This window comes from Eimeria necatrix, genomic scaffold (genome assembly GCF_000499385.1).
Source record: "Eimeria necatrix Houghton genomic scaffold, Enh_scaff42, whole genome shotgun sequence".
Lineage (NCBI taxonomy): Eukaryota > Apicomplexa > Conoidasida > Eucoccidiorida > Eimeriidae > Eimeria > Eimeria necatrix.
The window spans coordinates 30289-51434 of record NW_013654796.1 but is presented as its reverse complement, the minus strand read 5'-3'; the positions used below and the strand labels follow the sequence as shown (position 1 = coordinate 51434).

Sequence of the window (21146 nt, the reverse complement as noted above, 5' to 3'; positions counted from 1 at the left end):
TTTGAATACGCCGTACACGGCAAATAGCCATGTACACGAGTGCTGCACATCTGTATGCATACGCATATATGGAGCAACATATTCACTTGAGCGGCATCTGTAGGAGACACAAGTGCGGCTTTATAGGCCCACACCAGCGCTAGTGGATCCTCGTCAATACCTCGCAAGGGACTTTGTGTTTATTTGTTTGCTTGCGAAAGTCCTGCTCCACAGTTTGGTAGGTAGTTAGAACAACGTCATACTGATGGAGTGCTGAGTGGAGGGCCCGCCTCTGCGATCCGTGGTAGATAAGCACAGAGAGGCGTCCCGGAACAACAAACCTGTCGAGCTCACTTTTCCACTGTAGCAGTGCAGCTAGCGGGGTCACTATCAGCGTCGAGCACACGCTTGACCGTACCAACGAAGGTACAGATTGTGGGAGCGGGGGAAACGGGCGGCATAGAAGAAGAGATATGATTTGGATTGTCTTACCCATCCCTTTGCCGTAAAATGCCCACAAGCGTGCATGCCGACACAAAACAACACACAAACACATAAGAGGCAAAAATGTGAATCAAGGCTACGCATCTCAAATGCACAGGCAGAACGCATAGGCAAGTAAAAACCAATAAAGCATTAGCTTCACACGTATGCAGGTCGACCTGTCCACCGTGGGCGTAATGTGCAATGTGCACGCAATAAGGTGTAGGTTCTTTCAAACAGCAGACACGTTTCAATCCAAAACTCGAAACATCTGTTCCAGATATATAAAAGCTAATAGGTCCGCTGACACGTCAAACTGTTAGCAGCCTGAGTTATGTAAAGAACGGAGATGGAGACTACAAGGAATAAAGCAGAAGTGCAAAGGGTCTGAAAGCGAGCAAGAGAGGCTCACATTCCCACTAAAGTAAGGCGCCGAACCAAGGCAATTTGGTTGCTGCCAAATTCAAGATAAGAATATCCAAATACGGATTATGCGGCTTGTTCCTCACCCATTTCATCAGCCAAGATGCCTCCCTTAATATGAGACGTCTCCTGCTGTGTCAGCCACCACAATCCCTCCTCCTGGAAAGGCAATAGCGGCAAAAGCAACCCTTCAGGCGAAGCTACGCGTCCCTTGATTTCTCTCTTGACGAGTTTTTCTATCACTTCTTCAGCTGCGACATTGTTGGTCAGTGCCTCCGCTTGCACCTCAGTTGGGAAAAAGAGCCGACGAGCAGCTTCGGCCAGAGCTTCCTGGACCCTGTGCTGTTCACATGAGGAGAGATCATCAGCCATCAGACACAAACGTTCTGTCGAAATAATGCAGCTCGACCTTTCTAGCAGCAGACGATCCCGCGTAGACAGAGCTTCCTCCTTCTTATCCTCATTATCCACTTTATGTCCCCCAGAGTTCGTGGGGCCCCCAGAATCGCTAGAAGCATCGTCGGCATTGGAAGATGCGGACGCGGAGGAGCCAGTGCTTCTAGGGGCCGCGGTTGATGCGACACTGGGCGCCTCCTTGTTTTCGTCTGTTTTGTCTTGTTCTTCCGCTTTGTTCGGAATGCTGCATCTTGAAGAAACTCGTGTCCTGCGAATTTGTGGGTCCTCCTTCTTTACAGGTGGGGGATCTTCAACGGGTGGCGCCTTAACCCCTCCGTTCTCTACTTCAGCCTTGGCTGTTCTCTCTGCTGCTGCTCCCGCAGATGATTCTAAGCAGGTCAAGGAAACAATCAAATCTTCCCTCAATTGATCGACGAGATTTCCCTCTGCTTCACGTTGTAAAAACATGGAAAAAAGCTCGCTGCTGCAGCCCACATGCAACCAGCAGCAGAGCACTTCGTACGCCCCGCGGGGGTCTGAGGTGGGGTAGCCCACACGTAGCGTGCCCTTGGCAATGGCACCCCCACATTTGCGGCACTTGCTCTGGCCTGTAACAACAAAATGACAGAAGCCTGCTTCATAAGGAACCAGCTGAGGCACATAAGTGGGAAATAGACGTCTACCATCAAAGCAGTCATCCTATGTCTGTGTGTCTACAAATATTGAAATACGATGGCATCCACTGCGCATTTTGAGAAGCAACCCGTGTAAAGATGCATGTACATGGTGAAAAGAGAGAAGAAACCGCGAGACGGGCTATGCAGCAAAAGACGAATTCCACCTAAGTGAACCAACTGCCGAAAATCGGCATGTGAGGAAGACGAGATTACGATTACTCACCAAAAGTTATAAAAGGTCAGCACTGCGCTTGCAATGAGGGGAAACGGCCCACCTGAGGCAGCCTTCTGTACAATGGCTTTTACACCCTGTAACTGCTTCTTCTCCGCGGCTTTGAGCTTCCTCACAAGCCGTTCTGGTACCCACTGCCTCTCCTGAGGCCAGTAAAAACATTCTTCTGTAGAGGGGGTTGGCAAAGAGGACTTGACAGCAACGATATCGGACAGTTCGTTCGGGATCATCCACGCCATGGCGGCTAGGACGATGTGGACAGCACCCGCAGTGGTAAAAATCCAAATGATACGTAAACAACGGAAAACACTCCTATTAAGCCAGATAAGAGCAACAAAGGCGACTGGTCAGGAGGGGACCCTAAAGTACTCGGACAAAAGGCGCAACAGGCGGGTGTTACGACGACTAGAGGAGACCCCCAGTCAAAAGCTATTAATCCCAGTCAGCGAGGCCTACAGAAGAGCCTGCAAGTATCTAAGGGGTAAAAAACAAAGTAGAGGAGCCGTACACCAAATAATAATTCGGCAAACGCGAAGAAGAAAACGATTACGGAGCAGCTCTACAGGGTAGCTTTGGTGCTTCAGTGTGTGCTCGCTGCAAACACTCCTTCCAAATCTACCGAGGCAGGAAGTAAAAATATGTATACCTATACATAAAACAAGAAATGCGATCCGCTCCACAAAAGGGATGAAACCGCTATTTAGTAGTGAAGCTTTGGGGCTGTTTCCTTCTACACTGACGGCGCATAGCATGCATTATGGGAGGCACCAGCGGGTACATCAACAATTCCGTCTTTTCTCAAAGAAAAAAAGATTCTGCGTAAATGCCATTGTGAAGGCATCCTGTTTTGAACGGAGCTTCAAGCGCGAACCTCTTGTATGCCTCCCTCTGGCAACAGGAGGATCACCAAGATCTTTCTCTGACGTATTGAGGACCCCTTTCCCGAACACTGCGGGAAATGTCGTTCCCTTTCTACGCTGAGTTTGGGGTGCATTACCCAAAATATATCCCGCCCAAGGACCCAAGCGAGCGCCTTGTGGACCCGAAGAAGAAACTGGCTCCTGCTTGCACAACCAAGTGCAGCAGATGGGTACATGAATACTCAGTACGTACACGAGGGATTTGTTATGGCACGTGTCTTTGCAGTGGGCTGCAGCCAGCTGCTGGGGTGCTACCTAGTGCAGACTCCCCTCTGCGTGGGCTCCTGTATTGTTTGGGGCAGAGTGCATAACCCTTCGTTTCTTTTATGCATAGGCTTGCGCTAACTTCCTGCGTATCTCGCCACCTCTACTACGGGCATGCGCGTGCTGCTGTATGCCCTCTCTGTGTTTCTTTTTGGCTGAACTGCCCCCTGTTGTTGGCCCTCCTGAGCGGTCCCCGGTTTCTTGCCATGCGTTCCTGGGACACAGGAAATGTATGTGTAGCTATCTGTGGTGCGACTTGGTTCTTCCGTAGTTTGTGTCGACTACATTGTCCCCCTCCACCTACGTAGATTTGCCCGTGCCAAATCTGCGTTGCGCTTCATGGCTCCTTACCTGTCACTCTATGCGGTCCTCTCTTTCCGTCGAGCTACTTTCTCTCCATGTGTTCATACTGCTGCGTATTGCCTTGAGGCCGTGTAGGCTTGCTGCGAGCGCCTCAAGGCTCGTACTGACGGACGGGGGAACTGTTCAGGGCAGTTTGAGGAGCTGCAGACGTGTGTGGACAGATGTGTAAGCAATTCTTGCCCGAATGCGCAAACTCAGATGTGCCGGTCTTGCTGATCCATGCCCAAAACAAGCCAGCACACTGGCGCGCTTGTCACTTTTGGCTGCCTTAAACACTGTAGAGTCATATCCAGTGGTGTCAAACCCAGCGTATTTTGCTTTTTCGATGCTGAGGTGAAGGATGATAAGTGAACAGCGACTCTGCTGGCGCACCGAAGTTAGGCTGCCGCGGGTGTTGTATTCCTCAGGTTGCGAAGGACCTCTTCAACTATTTGAAGTGAACGGAAAGAGTGTCCCAGTCTTCCTCCTTTCTCCAAGCGTTCCGTGTCCCGCCTCCCCCACGACTTAGTATCCCTCGCGTGGCGGCAGACGCGTGGGGTGCATCTAACAATAGAGGGCATGCACCTCAGCTGCAGTCCCCGTTGTATATGAAGTAGTTCCGCCATTTCGTGGCGGGTGCGCCGCACGAAGGACTTGGAGAGTGGCAACGCCCCGGTGTGCCAACTCACTCCGGTTTACAAACTCAGCGTGGCTGCGCGTGCTGTGCCTCCGGGTGCCGTAGTGCCTGCTCTTTGGATAGCTCGTAGCATCCGGTGAAAGATTGGAAACTCTGCCGTGTGTGCGAAAAGTCTGTGTCTCAGCGTCTGCGCAGTTAGCTGCCTAGGTCGCAAGTACCCTGAAGTGTGCTCCACTGTAAAGCGGCTAGACAATAGGGGGCGATAGACTGACCGAAAGCGCACCAGCCAGCCGCCGAGCCAACTGCGGCGGCAATAAGAACAAAACAGGGCCCCTTGCCCTGCCTCCATGTTGTGTGGCGGCAGGCCTCATGTGCTTCTGAAGAAATCTGAGACGCCCACCTTAAACTAAACTGTAGCTCAATGCACTGCAGTGGCGACGACGGTTGTGGAATACCTACAGATAACTAGCAACAAAGCTCCGGCGAAAGCCGCCGAAAGAGCGCTGGTTACAGCAGCAAAGAGCACAGGCGGCTGCTAAGTAAATTCGCCCCAACGAAGGGCAACAGCGATGGCGCTGTGAAGTGACTGAGGCTAAGCTGGCGTCCAACGCACTGAATTAGAAATAGCCTCATGCGAGACGAAAATAGTCCCCCAAACTTGCCCTGCCCCTGGTGCGTCCAACACACTAAATTAGAAACAGCCTCGTGCGAGACGGGACTAGTCCTGCCACCGCCGGCCATGCGGGCTTGCATAGGCCGCTGCTGTACGGTATGGGAGTCTGTCTCTAGCACAGCTCCCCTGAAGCCGCGAATTATAGCTCCCCTTTACATTGACGTAATTACAGATAGGCGAGCAAAGGTTACGGAGGGACCTCTTCGGTCCCACGAGCACCTACTAGCCCCACTAGTGCTTTTTATCACTCGCTTCCATCTTTGGAATAGACTGGAATACTTTGTGGAATGCCTGGTTTGCTAACTTGATGTAGGGGGAGACGACCGGGTATATAGTCTCGTGGAAGAGCGAAGAACAGCTGCTGTACAAAAACCAGCTCCAAGTCGAGACGAACACGAGGCTGGCAAATGACAAGAATGAAGAAACATAACCGAGCGTCAGCAGCGCGCAGCACACCTTCGTCGTGAAGAACACGTTCTTCCACAAGCAAACGTCCCGGCAAAACTCCAGGAACTGGTTAGTCCGATCGTAGAGCCACTCCACCTTGGACTCTATGCCGGACCGGCTGACAATTTCCCAGGGCCCCTCCTGTGTCGGAGTGAGATGCAGTGCCTTTAGTAACAGCCCAAGCATGACTGGAGCAAGGCACAGGTAGCAAAGGAGAGAGACCATGCTCTTTCCCATTGCAAAGACGAGGAAGTAGAACAGGTTCACCGACACGAAGAGGGCCAGGCTGTTTGTTCGAGACTCGAGGCCAAGTAGGCGGGCCACAGTGCAGCCGCCGCATTCTTGTGAGCTCCCCATTCTGCAAATTTGCCGAGGGACAAAGGCACCAGCGGAAGTGGGTTGAAACCTCTGGCTTCGGCTCACTGGCAAGGGGGTTTCGGAAAGCGCGAGAACTTTCGGTTCGCAATAACCCAGTGTTTCACGACTGCTGGGTTCTTTTCCTCATAAAAGTAGTTAGAGCCTTGTACAGACGCTGCGAACCCACAGAAACAGCCACAAGGCGAAACCTGTGGAAAGCAGCAACGCAGCACCCCACGCAAGACGGAACGGGAGCGCAGGCACGCCTGACAAAGACGACGGCCGGAAAACGGGAATTTCCTAAATCAGCGTAGCTCACAAAAAAACAAAACCAAGAAAATTCAGAAGACATGGATTGCAAGTTCACCTCTTTTCGACGCCCTCCCTCCCTGCGACCTGCACAACGCCAGAGAAAAGCGCGCCTCACGCTGCTCAGTTGGGAAGGGGCCCCCACAATCGCGGAGATTACCTTGCGTGTCTCTATATTAGTATATTAAGCAAAATGACATATCTTTGATTATCTAAACATGTTTTCCTGATTCCGGTGAAGTACGCCTATCTTAAATGCGGAGGTATTTTGTGTGTCACCGCTCAGGACAAGAGAAACGCAAAAGTGCAGCAGATGCTACAATTCCCGTATTTTGTTGGGTTGATCAATTCAACTGTATGATCTGAAACCTAGTAATCAGCTACGACCAATTTGTTTTCCCGTAGCGCTCAATTGAGTACTGGCATTGTTCATGCTAGGTGCCGTTTCAAAGCAGTTGTGATGGGTAACTTGAATGCGCTCTGGTTTCCTCAAGTGTCACCGCAGAAAATGACTTCAAATGCTTGACTGCTGCACTATCTTCTTGTTTTGTTTTCTACTAAGAGGATAAAAACCGTCACTATCGCCAAGGTTCCGTATATCCGCAGCAGGGGTTCTGGTCTGGTAGAAGCTAGGGATGGTTTCCACAGAATTGGCAAAACGGAGGGAAACCTGACAGTTCTCCGGTGTCTTAATGAAGTGTGTATTAAAGCTCTCCGGCGATCAGGGCATCTCACGATGCATCACACCAGACAGATGAATCATTTTCTTGGAAGATAGGCCCATCGCAGCTGGTTGCAACATTGGCCAATTCTGAAGAAATACGGCTAGCAGTTTCCGATTAAACAATGTATGGGGAATTTGCTGGCTTTTCGCCACGTTGCCGAGCGCAAATACTGTAGGTTCGGGCTGGTGTCCCCAGACGAAGCGGTATGAGGTGACTCTGGTTTCACGCTGCGTTGCTCGGCACGAATTACAACTGGACAGCATTAAAAAACACAACTGGCACATTTAAAAAGTGATTTTTGAAACTTGTTCGTGCCAGTATGCAAGGGGCGAAAGTAATACGGGAAAAACTTTCAACGTTCAGCAAGAACGTTGAAAGTTTCTCCCGTATTACTTTCGCCTTTCAACGTTCAGCAAGAACGTTGAAAGTTTCTCCCATATTATTTTGGTCCCTGCATATTGGCTCGTCGGCTTTCCCCCTATTTACCCAATTTAATAGCATTATTTTGTTAGCCACATTTTGCGAGAAGAATGCAGTTTTGGGCCCATATGGAGGGCTTTTTGTGACTCTACACTGTCCTCAGTGTCCCTGCGACTGGGAAGAATTCAGGGTAAAATCCAAACATACTGCCCTAAATAGGCTTCTATCTCTAAATGTGGCATAGCCCATAAGACCAGCGGCGACCAGTGAATGCACCATAGCCCGTGAGGCTTGTAATACAGCTTTTGCCTTTTAATTTTCGAAGTCCCTATATTATCACAGGCTAAAAGGGCAGGACGCCACTCTTCAAAACAAAGGCAGCTATGCAGAAGAGCATAGGCTTCAAGAAACACTATTCCTGGTTTTGTCGCCACTACTGGTTACCCGCTAGAAATCTGCGAAGAAAGGGTGGCGATGTCGGATGCCACGAAGTGACAAGAAGACGTATGTTCTCTGCCGCGCAGCTGCAAGAGGTGCGGAGATGATGGGCACTACTATAAGGATTGCGCTGCTCAAACTGAATGAAGGCAAAAGGGCCAAAATTTTTAAAAAAGAGAACGGGCACTAAAAGGCCCCACAAGGAGGGAGAGCAAAGGCAGTTCTCATACGGCAAAGCCTGGGAATTGCAGGAGACAAACCTAGTAGGCGCCAGCGACAAGGTGGAGGGGTGTTGTGTGTTATCAAAAGAACGCTACATGCCATCGAAGTCCCCTTCAGCTGGAAGCAGAGGCTCCTGAAGCAACAATAAAAGGATGCCGGAAGTGTAGAGAAAATAAGAGCCCAGGCTGTATGTTGAAAGAAGGAAGAAATGTTCGCTATTAGGAAGAGCTATCTGGTGGAACTCTTGTCAGCACGCAGGCTGCGGGGAAGAATAAGGAAACAAACCGCATGAGGCTTCTGATAGCGATGAAACCGGACCGCAGTAATGGCGAGATCAAAGTTTTAGGGAGCTGGCAGATGAGGGCGAGGGTTTACTGTGCAGTGTGGGAACAGGAGCGCTTGTTTTTGAAATAGTTAGACATCAGCTCTTCTGCAGAAGGCCCACTGCATAGTTTCGTTAGACCAATCAGAATTGAGTGATTGGAACTGCGCGTACGGCATTCACAACAAGGGGTGCCGTTTCGTCGTTGCTAATGGGGAGCAGCAAAATGTCGACTTTGCGGTGATGAGGCTGCACTTGCTAGACTTCTTCATACATTCAGTCCGGAAGGAAACGAACCTACGTTCATGCTCAATGGCGCAATCTACCGCTCAAAAGGACACGAAACGCAGAGGAGCAAGAGAAGCAGCCATAGAGGACGCGGGGGCGGACTCCAGCTGAGCAAGCGTACGAGATGCTGGCCCGAAAGGCGTCCCTAACGACTGCAGCAGAGGGGGATACACTTCTTCAGCGCACTATCCAACGTTGCAAGGCATGCCGCGAAGCAAAGCCCGGAATGCCTATAAAGGAGTCATTGAGCATAGCTCAGGCTATTGCGATTCACCTAACGATTGCGCAACAGGGAGTTAACAACTGACTAGCCCTACAAGGTATAGAACATTTCCCCACCATTTACATATTAAAGGAGCACCAAGAAAGGCTAATCTGTCATTTAGCATAGCAGTTTAGTAGGGCCTCTGATGCCCGTTCCAGCGTCCCAGTTCCGGCATTCCCAGAAGGTGACGCTGGCCAGGCAAAGTCACTGTAGTACCACGCCGTCCCCGACTGCACACAGCTCGAACAGTGCATACGGTGAGACGCAGCGCAGAAGGTACCCCAGGCATTTGAGGTGCTGAAAAGCATCCGGTACTGCTACTAAACATCTGACTTGCAGGGCAGCGACCAACAGGCCCGCATGCCCATCAAACTCTACTGCTGCCACGCAGACTCACTAGTGGGGCAACCGATCAGCTGGCAGTCCGCAAGCGAGCAGGAGGGAAGTTAGCAGATTCCGCATGGAAACTCCCTTCTTGTTCCTGATTATCGTTCCTTCTTGGCCTTGAAGTCATGATAGCTGGTCTGCCTTTCATTTTCACTGGTATTCAATGACTGGTTTTTCTGGATTATCTGGCCAAACAGGCTCACTTCATGTCCATGAACAAGACGTCCACAGCAGGTGGCACTCTTGATGTTGCTGCTTGCTGTGTTATTCGCTACCAGAGTTTCTCTGAGGTGCTCATTTCCGTCAGAAGCCCCCATTTTCAATCGGAATTAATGAAACAGCTCTGCAATCACCTCAACATTGAGCGTGTTATGTTCTTTGCTTCCTCAGCCATGGACAAGGCGAACGCACTAACTGTACCGCGGAACAGATGCGCATTAACCATCAGTGTGATGAACGGCACTCTTCGCCCTCGAATTGGCATACAATACGAGCAGTCATTGCTTAAACCAAATCTTTTGAAGTCGTGATACGCCAGAAGGCTCTTCGTGCCACCGACATAAGCAGTTCGAGCTCTCCCGCATCGAATCTTAACCAAAGCGCTCGAGAAAATCTGTGACCGGGCGCTGAGTCACTTTCCACACAAAGTGGTAGCAAAAGACATACGCTGACTGCAGAGTTCGCGCCACCTAGAGCTCAAGGGCACTAGAAATATGAGAAAACCAGCCCTCTGTAGAAAAGAATACGCAGAAATCTACTTAATGTTCAGACTGAACAGTAGCTAAAGGGAAGCAGGACGAGAATTCAAGGCCCAACAAAGTACAAGCCTTAATTAAAAGATGAAACGAGAATTTTTATTTCAAAGAAATAATATATAGCAGTGACTTCTTCATTTGTTGCTAATTTCGGCTTGGCTCACTCGTGTCTCTCTTTTTCTGGCTACATAGGTTCATACGTAATTCTACTTAATAAAGACAAAGGTAAAAAAAGAAAATAGTTAGAGAAGCATCATTGTATGCCAGTCCCCCCAAGGGTATATTTGTTCAGCTTTGACCTTCTTTTCTTCCTCAGTGCATTGCCACGCAACGCAGCTGGAGTGCCTCTTGCGATCTCCAAGCCCTGGATTGACCTGAAGGGCTCCATAGTAGGTCTGATCGCTGGAACAGTATGACCTCTCGTATGGTTATTAGCTTTTATTCAGTATTTAAGTCTATATACTTTGAATCTGATTCCCTTGAAGTGGATCTAAATGCCATTTCTGGGCTACGCCGTAATGCTGCGCACTCTAGTGTCCACGCCTCCCTAGTTTCCCTCCCCAGTGATTTGTTTTGCAATCAAAGACCCAATTTGGTTATTTTCAATCTCCTGCTCGCATTTTGGGAATGCGGAACTCATCTATCCTTGAACTGAGCGTGTATCAGTCCACGAGCACAGATCTCTACCATCCTAATCATGGCTGTAGCGCCAGCAGTACAATATTATTCTCCAAGCCTTTTCACGGTTACTCTATTTCGTAAAATCATTACGAAACTGAATTATCGTGAAAACTACTCAGTGTCCTCCACTTACACTATGGTGCTGGCTTTCATGCACTTGGTTATGTATTAATAGAAATGTGTCTAGGGCAGTTTAGAGAATATAGCTTTAATGCTTAAACACATGGGCTTGCACTAGGCGAAGTAGGAAACACACGAAGGCAAGTCGACAAGTCAAAAAGAAGAGATCCATCGTGTCAGCAAGCAGTTGCCCTCAATAGACCATCTCCACCACACCTTGGGTTATACTAAAATGAGCTTGAAGTAGAAGCCCAATATACAAGTATAAGAATTTTGCAGAATAGCTTATAGAGATCCAGTGAAAATAGTCATCTTCCAGCGGCAGAACTTCAGCAGAAGGGAATTTCACTGCCACGAGATACAATAAACAGTCAGTCCAGCAGACGGCACACAAACGTGCCCAAAAATCACACTATTAAGCCCAGGCAGCACTCAAAAGATAATAAAATTCAAGATCGCACAAGCTGAAGGACCGGACTTTGAATAGTGTGTAGAAGCGTCGTGTTCGCAACTTGCGAGCGTCGGCGCACGGAATCTTTGCTACCTCACAGTAGAGCACATCCCAGAATGAATCAGACACAAAATTGTCTTCTTAAGGATTATGTCTCTCACGAAGATAACCGTTTCAGTCTTTGATACTGTACTCGGGAGCCTTCTTGGAACTCAACTCCTGAAGACGCTGCGGGGCCCTCCTGCATGCTTTTCGCTCAACATTCCCTCTTAAGAGACTATAGACAAACGAAATATATATTTTGCCGTACATATTTTGAGCTTTCGCTTCTTTGGGACCTCCTTGTGCTGGGCCCTTTGCCGTGCTTCGAGGATGAGTTGGAGGCAGCAGCCGACTGGCTAGTTCAGTGGACCGATGCCTACTCATAGGCCCGTTGCCAGGTAGCATGCAAATCATCGGCTCGTTATTTTTGGTTTAATATTGCTGGCACAAGAGGAACGCAAAATCTGAGGAACTTTTCAGGGGAGAAGATGTTGGAGGCACCTGGTACACGACTTACGCCGATAGACGCAGGTTCGCGCAACATCAAATCCGTACTTTATTTAGGCAGCTCTCGGAGAACATGGGATTAATTTCACTCCTATGTCTCACACAACGTGCATATTCCTGTTTCCAATCATCGGCACTGCTTTGTAGGCGGCATGCTGCGCGTTGTCCGCTAAAGTTCGTGCTGGAAATCATACAGGCGGTGCATGCTTCAGAAGGCCTTTCCACTACATTTTTGAAGTGTTTAATTTAATCGCCATGTCCCTCTACAATCATGTGTTCAGCCAAACATAAACTGAGATTTGCTGGATAATCTTCTTCTCCCTGCCTTCGCGCCTCATGGCCATCCGAATTCTCGCCTTTCCCGGTCCATTTCATTGAAGGCGCAGGTAGTTTAGATTCAAGTGGCTCACTTTGTGCCGAATTTCGGCGCGGGTTTCACGAGGAGGAAGATCATCATACAACTCAGGTTTTTGGTCTTCCAGTGGCTAAATGTAATATTGCCGCTTGCTCGCGCTGCAGAATGCAAGCTCTTGAGAAACGCCATGATGTGCTGGCTTCAGCAGAGCGGAAGCTCTCTGCAAAATCTAGAGCTGCAGTGGTCGGCTGGCTTGGTCGACTCATGCCGTCAATCTCTTCTTATTTACGCTCCACAAAGATTTCCGATGCTCGTAGGACTCAGGGAGACTCAAGGTGTGCGACACAGAACAAACGCAGGGGCGTGCAACTGGAGCCAGAGGCGCGCAGCGGACCAAGGAAAGCCCAAGCCAATTTGGCTGGCCAAGACTTCAGTTCGGATGCAGAGGCTCTCGACAGTCACGATCATGTTACTGATGTTGAGCCGGACGCCCTGCCGACGCCTCTGTCGTCGTACTCCATAACAAGCACCCCTGACCTGGCAGCAGCAGCAGCTGGCCTCTCTGCGCTGCCTACTTCTCCGCCTCGCGAAGTAGCTGCGCAGTATTGCATGGAAGACAGTTTCCTGCTGTCCGCAGTAAACGGTGAGCATATATAACAGAAGCGCGAGGATGGTTGACCAATGAGGCCCTCAGGAGCACCGTTTCACTGCCCTAGCAACTTCTCTTTGCATGTTAAAAGGCTTCAGCAAGCTGTACAAACGTTTCGAGTAAATGCAATAGATCACTTCCTATTTTGAAGAGGCACTGATCTGTAGACTTCTTCGTGACTTTGTAGAACTTGCTCGGGTTAATTAAGTACGTTTAGACATGTACATAGCTGCAGGGGCGCTGAGCCCCCGCATGTGTTTTGTCTTGAGTAGATCTAACTTCAATGGCGATGGCAGAAAATTCGGCGGAAGAGAAGGAAGGCAGGAGGGCTGTTTATTCCGAGTGCTTGCCGGAGGTGCAAATGGAGATGCCAGAGCCTCGAGTTTCTGATGACCCCAGTGGGCAGACTACTGACACTCCTTGGCTGTATGGGTGCTGCTGGTGCGGCATGAAAAGACAGCTGCCCTTGTGGCCTAAATCAGGTGAATGTGGAAGAAATGCGGAAGGAGTGGCGCACTGTGAAAAAATAAGCTCTCGGGAAACCCACCTACTTCCAGACGGGCCTAGCCCTCCTAGAATTGACATTCGAGGAAACAAAAATGCGTCCTTCAATGTAAATACATCCAAAGACAGGAAAAAAGATGAATCCGATACGGACAAAAGCGGCAATAAGCAATTAGCCGTCTCTACTGCTGGACCCGTACAAGAAGTGAGAATGCTTCAGCAGCAGCAGCCAGAACGTACCACGGAAAGTCAGCCACGACGCAGAGAAAACTGCTGTGGTTTTGGCGCGTCAACTCAAAAAGTGAGAAAGCAGCAGCAGCAGCAGCAGCAGCAAGACTGTACCACGGAAAGTGAGCCACGGCGCAAAGAACACTGTTCTGTTTCTGACGCGTTAACACCTCCCTCTGGCCTTTGCGGATGGGTACTCAGTCCATGCGCGTGGCTTCACGCGTCTTCACAGCTTGAAGAAAAGTTAAACGAATCAGGACCAGAGGGAGATGATTTTGCATGTCGTGAATCAAAGAAGGACTCACTGTGGCACGACATCAACTTCAAAACCGTAAGCGGAGTTCGGTGTCGCACCCTGAGGAGGGTACGAGATGAAGAACGCCACGTTTGGATGGAGTACCAGGAGCTGACTCTCCTCGACAATTCCAGGCGATTTCAATGGGTACGTGACAACCCCAGTTTTGCTTAGCTTTGTTACCTGTATGTGCGCTGGATGGAGGACACATGAACTCACGAGCCGCCCGTGCTCCCCATAGTAAGTTACTACGAAGTGCTAGCTGTACACTGCTGGGAGCCACTCGGCAGATCGCTGTATTTGTGGGTTTGTGCCAGGTGGAAGTTGTCGACAATGGGGAAGTCCTCGCAGTGTGACAGGAAGACTACGGCATGTGCAGCGGCTCAGGCTGGTGCGTGCCGGGGGAATAGAGCAGAGCTGCTGGGATGCAGCTCTTCTTTCGTATGTGTAAATACTGATAAACCCGTGTCAGACGAAGGGGGAAGACCCATCAGCTGGCCGCTTTCTTGGGCAGCAGCATTTTCAATCAAATGCCCGTCGTTGAAGTCCGAAACTTGCTAAGCATACTTAAGCATTAGACTGCACTTGAATGTCGCGCAAATGGCGCCTAGCTACTACGCCGCTGAAGTTGTCTGAGACGGCAAAAGACACCCACTGCAGCTTTGTGGGCCACAAAAAGACAGACGGTCTCGGGGCACCACATTCAATATTGCGCAGGAGCCGTGCACGACAGATTTACGTTACCCAGACATTAGGCATTATTTCTGTACACATAAGGCTTCACCAGATTGCCCGTGATGATGCAGCGACGGAGGAACGGGCACCAAACAAGGGCCGTTGTGCTGCTGCTGAAGATTATTTCGCAGCGACTTCGCCGAAAACCTGTGGGCAGCCTTGCGTGTGTCTACCGCTCCAGTCAGACGCTGCTGCAACTGCCACGGCAGAGGCCATTCACTACAAAGAAAAACGGCTTTTGACAGCGACACATTCAGCTCCTCCTGGCGTAGGCGGCAAAAGCGGGATGAGACGAATGCCGGCGTTTTTCCTGTTTTCGGTGTTGAGCACCCTCGTCGCCGACATCCCTCACGCCTTGTCAGGAAAATTGCAGTTGGCTTCTTCCAGCAAAGTATTCAGTCGCGCGATAACTGGCCTGGATGGAACACGCATCACGGTGCCACAACGGCGACATAGCCACTGACACTGCGTGATGATGCCAGACAGGAATCTGGATTTACAAGTAGAGGCGTACAACTGAAGTATGCCTCGACACTTATCGGAAAAAGTGTGTATCTACTTACAAGACTACCTCTTGGATGCTTCCGAGACAGTTTTCAGCCTCGTCCATTTCAAAGCCCAGACGCCTGCCCACAGGCAGAAGAAATTGCACTGGCAAATCGAAAACTACGGAATAGCCTAACTTTAAATCCCGTCTTTCTGCAAAGTGCTCGCTGGGATTTCCTGGAAGGCCTACAGCCAAGCAAAAAGCTCCTGCCTCCCAAGCAGTGCCGTAGGCGTCAAGCTGTGCATACTTGAGCTACAATTACCTGACAAACTCCTCCTTCGAAGGTGCAAGGCTAAATGCAAGAGAAACAATGTTAGAAACCAGGAAACCTGCATTCAAGAATCGCACATAAATTATTCGCCTTCCTCGTCCTGACGCACTTGTGATGGTTCGAACAGCTTCTCCCCGAGTTCGTCACAATGTTTCAGTGCACTGTTTACAACTACGTAGTTTCACAACCATGTAATTTAAGGTATGTAGAATTTAGAATGGGTTTCTCCGGCTTACTGTGATAAGGCTTGAGAACACGATCGTACGCATCCAGTGCACATTCTTTGACGGTTGCATCCTTCATGGTTCCGAACGTGTTGCAGATGAGAGAGAAGACGAAGTCAAGCGCTCGCTTCATCCAGAGCATTCCCCTCACGCCGCTGTTTTGATCTTTTCTCATTTTGGGTATTCCCAGTTCCTTGAGTTCCCATGCAATCAGCTCATCAGCAGTAACCGCACTGCCGCCCCGAGATTTGCGCAGGGCCTTTGCTGCTTCCCTCATCCGGCCAGAGGAATTCGCGATGTCTTGCTGCGCCGCACAAGAACAGGCAAGCGGGACCCCCCCAAATTTACTTCTCCCAAATCCCAAGTCCTTCCATGTCCCTGGCCTGCGCTGCCGGCCTCCCTCTATTGGCAACCCCAAAATATGGCCGCGGGTTCTTGAACTCCCCGAACTAACTAGATATGCGGAATGCTGCGAAAGCTGCAGGCCGGGCAGTCTCAATTGAGCAATAAGGCGATGCATGTTCTAAGAAAGAGACTTTCATCTCGTCCAAAGTGGCTGTACCTTCAGATGCCGAGATATAAATCCACTGCCGAAGACCAGCTCGTAGACTGCAGATATCTGCAGCGCCGCATCGGCAAGTTTCTCTGCAGAAAGGACTCAAAATTGAAGCTGGAGCACTGGTGTAGCCGCCAAGTAAATCTTCCCTCCTACACGCTTTAGCTGAAATCCAATAGATGCAGCGGCATTGTGGCGACTTTTTTGTTGAATGGGTTTGTATGCTGTCACACCGAGCAGACAATGCATCGGGCTTTGTGGCAAATGACTACCGAGGCAGAGCCAATATAAGCAGCAACCCGTTCGCCTTCACGCAATTACAGTTAAAAATTGTTGGCTTTCATCTAACCTACAAACCCACTCCCTGTCACGCGCAACTAGCTCACCGCAGTCCAGTCGTCCCTCTGCATCTGGGACTGCTCGGAACCTTTCCAAGATGGCATTGTATAGGGCAGTGCCCTTCAGAGGCTCTCCTTGTACGTCTGACATTTCATTTAGAGCTAAACTTCACAGAATTTCAGACTCTCAATGGAGAGTTTCCCGGGCGGTCACACGCGGAATCTTCGAGAGCGCTGGAGTGTGATTGACATTCAATGGATGAAAACCTCTCACCAATAGGACTAAATGACACCTGATGTCCTTTATCTGCTTTTTCCTTAATACACATATCCAAGCGGAGAGTTCAAAAGACCCATTTATTTAGAGTCGGCGTGAGCTTTGACTCAGCCCATGGTTGTCTGGGCTGCGTCTGCGCTACTTCTGTGCCGCCGCGCGCTCTAATGCCTCCCGAACCAGTCGTGAGCGCATACTTAAAAATTCCAATAAGTTAATCCAACGAGATGAAAAGTTTTGGCGGCCATGTAGACCTGAGATTGGGGGGAAAATCCAGAGACATTGATGGGGCTGCAGTGATGTGTACAGCGCAAGAGCACTCGCACCACAAACGCTTTCGTACCACTTCAAGAAGACCCATATCTGGAACTTATTTTCGCGTTAAACAGTTTTTTTATAGCTAGAATTAACCGAATATACTCTGACACTACTGTAGCATAAACTGCGCTGCAGTGCCAAACTAGTGTACTTGCACGTGACGGCCGTGGTGAAGGCACTGCTGTAGTGATTTCAAACTTTTCAGTCTCTCACAGCATAGATGTCATGTAGGCAAACTAGGTATCTAAGCTCAGCATTGAATTCAGGCATAACTTATTATGTGTGTTTTTTTTGTAGTTATCCAGAGTCCGTATCGCCAGCATCTTAGAACAGCGCAGGGATAAAGGGGCATACGGGGTACAGAATTCAGAACCAGTGCCAGAATGCCGAAATGCTACGGCGATAATAGCACCGCAGCAGAAGGCTCCTAGTGAAACGTCACAAATGATCGATGCGTGAAGCAGCTGCAAGCCGAACGGCATCCCTTCAGAGAGGAGCCGGCTGCGACTTTGAGTAGCTCATCTAAATGTGAACCACAGAAGCCAGCTGCATTCTAAAGGATTCTTGGCTGTAACAAAGGCAACTAGAAGCACAGACAAACCCCCGTGCCGGAGGAATGGCGGAATATGCAGAAAAGCACGAGTTCCAACGAGTAACCACGCAAATAGCTCCTCTAGCGAAGGGGCTGCAGACACGGCTTCTGAACAGCACTTCCGAATAGCAGCGCCTTAATAAACTTGGCATGCACCACTAAGACTGTTATCTTATTCCCAGTTACGCCTTCGTCGCTCCGGAAAGGGAATGGGCCTACTTTTTTGAAGGCTTTGAACGCCTTCACCGGAGAAACAGTGAAGAGATGAAAAGCTCTGCTGAATAACTGCGTATAGCTTAAGGTCGGAAGTTCCTGCATAAATAGCACTTGAACTATTTGCCCTTCTAGAAGCTGTGCATGTCTACTTGCTCACCCGGAACTGCACAGAGTGCTCTCCGCTGCAAAGGCCGTCCTAATTGCTCAACCATCATTTGAACATTTGAACACTGACCTGAAAACTAAGTTTAGGAAGAAAGCAACGCGCATTCGGTGCGAAGTGAACGGGCTCAACGCTCACTCGCTAGAAGAGAAGTTGCGGGAACAGAAGCTCCCGTTCAAGTTTGAAACACTCGGGGAAATGCCCCGCCGATCCATCTGGGGGAAAGCCGTTTGGTGCTTTTGGGCGAATTCCAGCGAGAGCAGCGCAGCGCTTGCTTGCGGAGACTGCGGGAATATCGAGAAGTCACAATTAAAAATCAAAGATGCGCGTTGGCTGCTACAGCCGACGCAAAACATTAGAGAAGAATGAATCAAACAAAAGCCGGGGCAGCCGCCTTAGACTGCCCCAGCTGCCGGCCTTGCCGCTGAGCCCAGGGCGCCACGCAACGCCGCATCAGCCGTGGAGTGAGGCCTCAAGCCGAAGACTTCCAAACTTGGAAGGAACTTGGTTGAGTTCGATTAGAAAACAGCTGAATCGAAGTTCAGGGACCCTCAGACTCCAGCGAACTCGGACTTCGTGTCCGTGTTGGACTTGCACGGACCCCCTTGCTCAGGTGCTGGCTGCTCGCCGCAGCTCATTTTGCTTCGTCTGCACGAAACGACTAGCTGGGAAGCCGCACATGTGCACGGTCTTCCCTTGTGGCAGCCGCAACTTAGGGTTTCGTTGCACTCGCATCCTCCGCTGGCTTTCGTTGGCTCAAAAGGCAAGTCGAGGAAGCGGCCAATCGTCAGGAAGCCTAAGGCCATTCCTCCAAGCATTGAAACAAAGATGCCAACATTGAAAGTCATTGCTACCAGCATCAACATATAGTCCCAGGCGTAGTTCAAGAACGCCACGCACCCACGTATGGCATTGTGAAAGACGGGGAAGCAGCCGAACAGCAGCGTCGGCTTTCTTCTACTTTCCATCATCGCTAGACGGACATCAGAGATGCGACGCAGAGCCTTCAGCGCTATCGAGATGAATCCAAAGATAATGCAGCAAACGCAGGTCACTGCGTATTGAGGAGTTGTTCGGGCGTGCCACCAGGAGAAAAGGAGCAACACCTCAGGTGAAGCCTCAAAAAACATCGGCAGGGGAAGGCCATCCTTATTTAGCATCTCTGAAATTCCACGAATACAGAAAATCGAGACCAGAGGTGGGGAAAAAGACCTAACGTGGTCTTGACCACGAAGGACAAACTAGCACGTAAATGGAGGCTTTCCAAGGCCTCAGTCAATAGACAGCACGCTCACGCTGAGTAATATGCGTTCGCTTCTCAAATAATTGCCGAGAAGGTAAAGTTGTCGCGGTCAAAACACAAACGGTTGGGTTGCCTGCGCCTTCTCCACCGCCTCACGCAGGCCGCGAGGTACATGGAGATCTATCAACAGGAAACACTTTGCCAGTTAAGAAATGCAGCGGATATTTGTCCCTTATTGACGCCTTCGTCGTTGCCTTTATTCGACAGCGAAGTTTCAAGGTGTTTTACCGAATGATCCGCATGCATCGACCTGACGGGGCTTTGAAACAGCTTGTGAAGCCTCAATTGCCTCAACGATGTGAAAAGTCTACCTGTCACTCAACATATACTGGAGAAGACTTGTCAATAAGCCCTGTATCCCCGTCACACTTGCCCGATGAGACAATAGATTCCAGCGTAGCGGCCGGCACTTCACTCGCATGCACTAGCTAGAGCTAAACTCAAAATATTTTCCTGCGTGTCTAGCTCAACAGATATCAAATTTTTAAGGAGTCATGTACGCAGCAGGCCGCGCTGAATTCCTCAGTGAGATGAGTGTAGGAAGAACCACACGCTGCTCGGGTGCTCGCTGTCTGCTCTCTGCGGCGGTCCTCGCAGAGTAGTCCCGATTCCCGGAAATCCAACGAATTGAACTGCTTCCCTCAGGAACAAATAAATAATAGGTAAAGTCCCAACCGCAGTGCATCTAAGGGAGCCATTGTTCAGTCACGATCGCCGCAAACCCAGCCGCCAAGCAGCATCCCGCCACTCTCAAGGCAACGAGATTCCCCCCACGCACAGCTCGCCTGCAATCTGCGATAAACAGAGGGAAGATCTACTCCCCACGGCTATTCCGCCATAGTTTACGTCGGCAGCACCTAAATTTTGGACTGGCTCGATGCAACCTCACTAGACTACCAGACGACGCGGCGACTCCGTCGTATCCGATGGCGAAACCGCACATCCCTCGTTTCTCTCACGACGTGTTCCTCCGACTCAGCTAAATCACAAGCCTACATCTACGTCGTAGTAAATTGGACGCCGTGCTCTTAAGTTCTGGACCCGGGCCAACAAGACGTGGCGGTTCCAGCACTGCACGCTAGACTGCACACGTTCACAATAGCCTGGCTACTGCAGCAACAAAAAACTGAGGACTCCAAGCACTGCACGGAAGCCGCAACTGTGCAGAAAATTGAAGCCGAAATTGTCCCCCACCTCCCTACCCCTGCGCGTTGGGAAATGAGCAGCAAAGCACCAAACACCACTGCCGTGCATTGAGTAGCGCTTTGGCTACGAATGTCCGCGCTGGACCAGTCCGGCTAGAAAACACTGACGACGAAGCAAGCAGCCAGGGAAAGGCAAGCGACCTCCAAGAGGCCCCGTGGGTGGCGCGGGGCGGGGCCCCCGCGGGGCCCCCGCGGGGCCCCTCGGGGCCCCCGCGAAGGAACTGTGCGTTTCGACAGGCCCTTCGGGCCTGGTCGCCTGCCCAGCCAACTACGTCACTGGGATGCACAAGAGCGAGGCGGTTCACTGGCGAGCCCGTCAGTTGCTGGGCACTGCTTCGCTGCAGCAGGAGACAGGCGTTCCGCCAGCAGCAGCAGCGCTGCAGCGACAAGCTTTTGCTTGCGTCTTCGCGACGGGACGCAGGCGACTGCCCTTCCACGGCTTTGTCGGAAGGCCAACTCCCCCCCTCATCAAATAGCTCACAGACCCATCGACAGCGGCGACGTGACGTTGGCCCTTCCGCCGTCGGCAGGTCCGCTCTTGCCTTTCCTCCGCAGCGACAACAAACGACTCGCGTGCTGCACCGCTTCCCCCCCCCCCCCCGGCCCCCCCC

At 50.5% G+C, this 21146-nt stretch overlaps 8 protein-coding genes across 8 annotated transcripts in view; 2 read left to right on the top strand and 6 right to left on the bottom strand.

The window, feature by feature from the left end:
• Positions 1-139: 139 nt before the first annotated feature.
• ENH_00053230 (hypothetical protein, conserved) lies at positions 140-475 on the bottom strand (the record flags this gene model as incomplete). The annotated part of the gene is made up of 1 exon (XM_013583695.1): positions 140-475. One exon carries the CDS (start codon positions 473-475, stop codon positions 140-142), a length of 336 nt encoding a protein of 111 aa, XP_013439149.1.
• A 476-nt stretch (positions 476-951) lies between these two features.
• ENH_00053220 (hypothetical protein, conserved) lies at positions 952-2429 on the bottom strand (the record flags this gene model as incomplete). The annotated part of the gene is made up of 2 exons (XM_013583694.1): positions 952-1889; positions 2234-2429. 2 exons carry the CDS (start codon positions 2427-2429, stop codon positions 952-954), a joined length of 1134 nt encoding a protein of 377 aa, XP_013439148.1.
• A 2828-nt stretch (positions 2430-5257) lies between these two features.
• ENH_00053210 (reticulon domain-containing protein, putative) lies at positions 5258-5830 on the bottom strand (the record flags this gene model as incomplete). The annotated part of the gene is made up of 1 exon (XM_013583693.1): positions 5258-5830. One exon carries the CDS (start codon positions 5828-5830, stop codon positions 5258-5260), a length of 573 nt encoding a protein of 190 aa, XP_013439147.1.
• Positions 5831-12282: 6452 nt separating this feature from the next.
• Positions 12283-12774, top strand: ENH_00053200 (hypothetical protein, conserved; the record flags this gene model as incomplete). Its single annotated transcript, XM_013583692.1, has 1 exon — positions 12283-12774. One exon carries the CDS (start codon positions 12283-12285, stop codon positions 12772-12774), a length of 492 nt encoding a protein of 163 aa, XP_013439146.1.
• Positions 12775-13049: 275 nt separating this feature from the next.
• Positions 13050-14149, top strand: ENH_00053190 (hypothetical protein, conserved; the record flags this gene model as incomplete). The annotated part of the gene is made up of 2 exons (XM_013583691.1): positions 13050-13940; positions 14111-14149. 2 exons carry the CDS (start codon positions 13050-13052, stop codon positions 14147-14149), a joined length of 930 nt encoding a protein of 309 aa, XP_013439145.1.
• Positions 14150-14876: 727 nt separating this feature from the next.
• Positions 14877-16615, bottom strand: ENH_00053180 (glycolipid transfer protein, putative; the record flags this gene model as incomplete). Its single annotated transcript, XM_013583690.1, has 6 exons — positions 14877-14943; positions 15092-15154; positions 15338-15404; positions 15583-15874; positions 16133-16215; positions 16513-16615. The coding sequence occupies 6 exons, from the start codon at positions 16613-16615 to the stop codon at positions 14877-14879; spliced, it is 675 nt and encodes a 224-aa protein (XP_013439144.1).
• A 1963-nt stretch (positions 16616-18578) lies between these two features.
• ENH_00053170 (ctr copper transporter domain-containing protein, putative) lies at positions 18579-19157 on the bottom strand (the record flags this gene model as incomplete). Its single annotated transcript, XM_013583689.1, has 1 exon — positions 18579-19157. The coding sequence occupies one exon, from the start codon at positions 19155-19157 to the stop codon at positions 18579-18581; it is 579 nt and encodes a 192-aa protein (XP_013439143.1).
• Positions 19158-20851: 1694 nt separating this feature from the next.
• ENH_00053160 (hypothetical protein, conserved) overlaps positions 20852-21146 on the bottom strand; it is a gene marked incomplete at both ends in the record, with an annotated part of 1252 nt that continues 957 nt past the window's right edge. The window contains one exon of the mRNA XM_013583688.1: positions 20852-21145. Within this exon, the coding sequence (XP_013439142.1) occupies positions 20852-21145 (294 nt within the window). The remainder of the gene's footprint in view (position 21146) is intronic.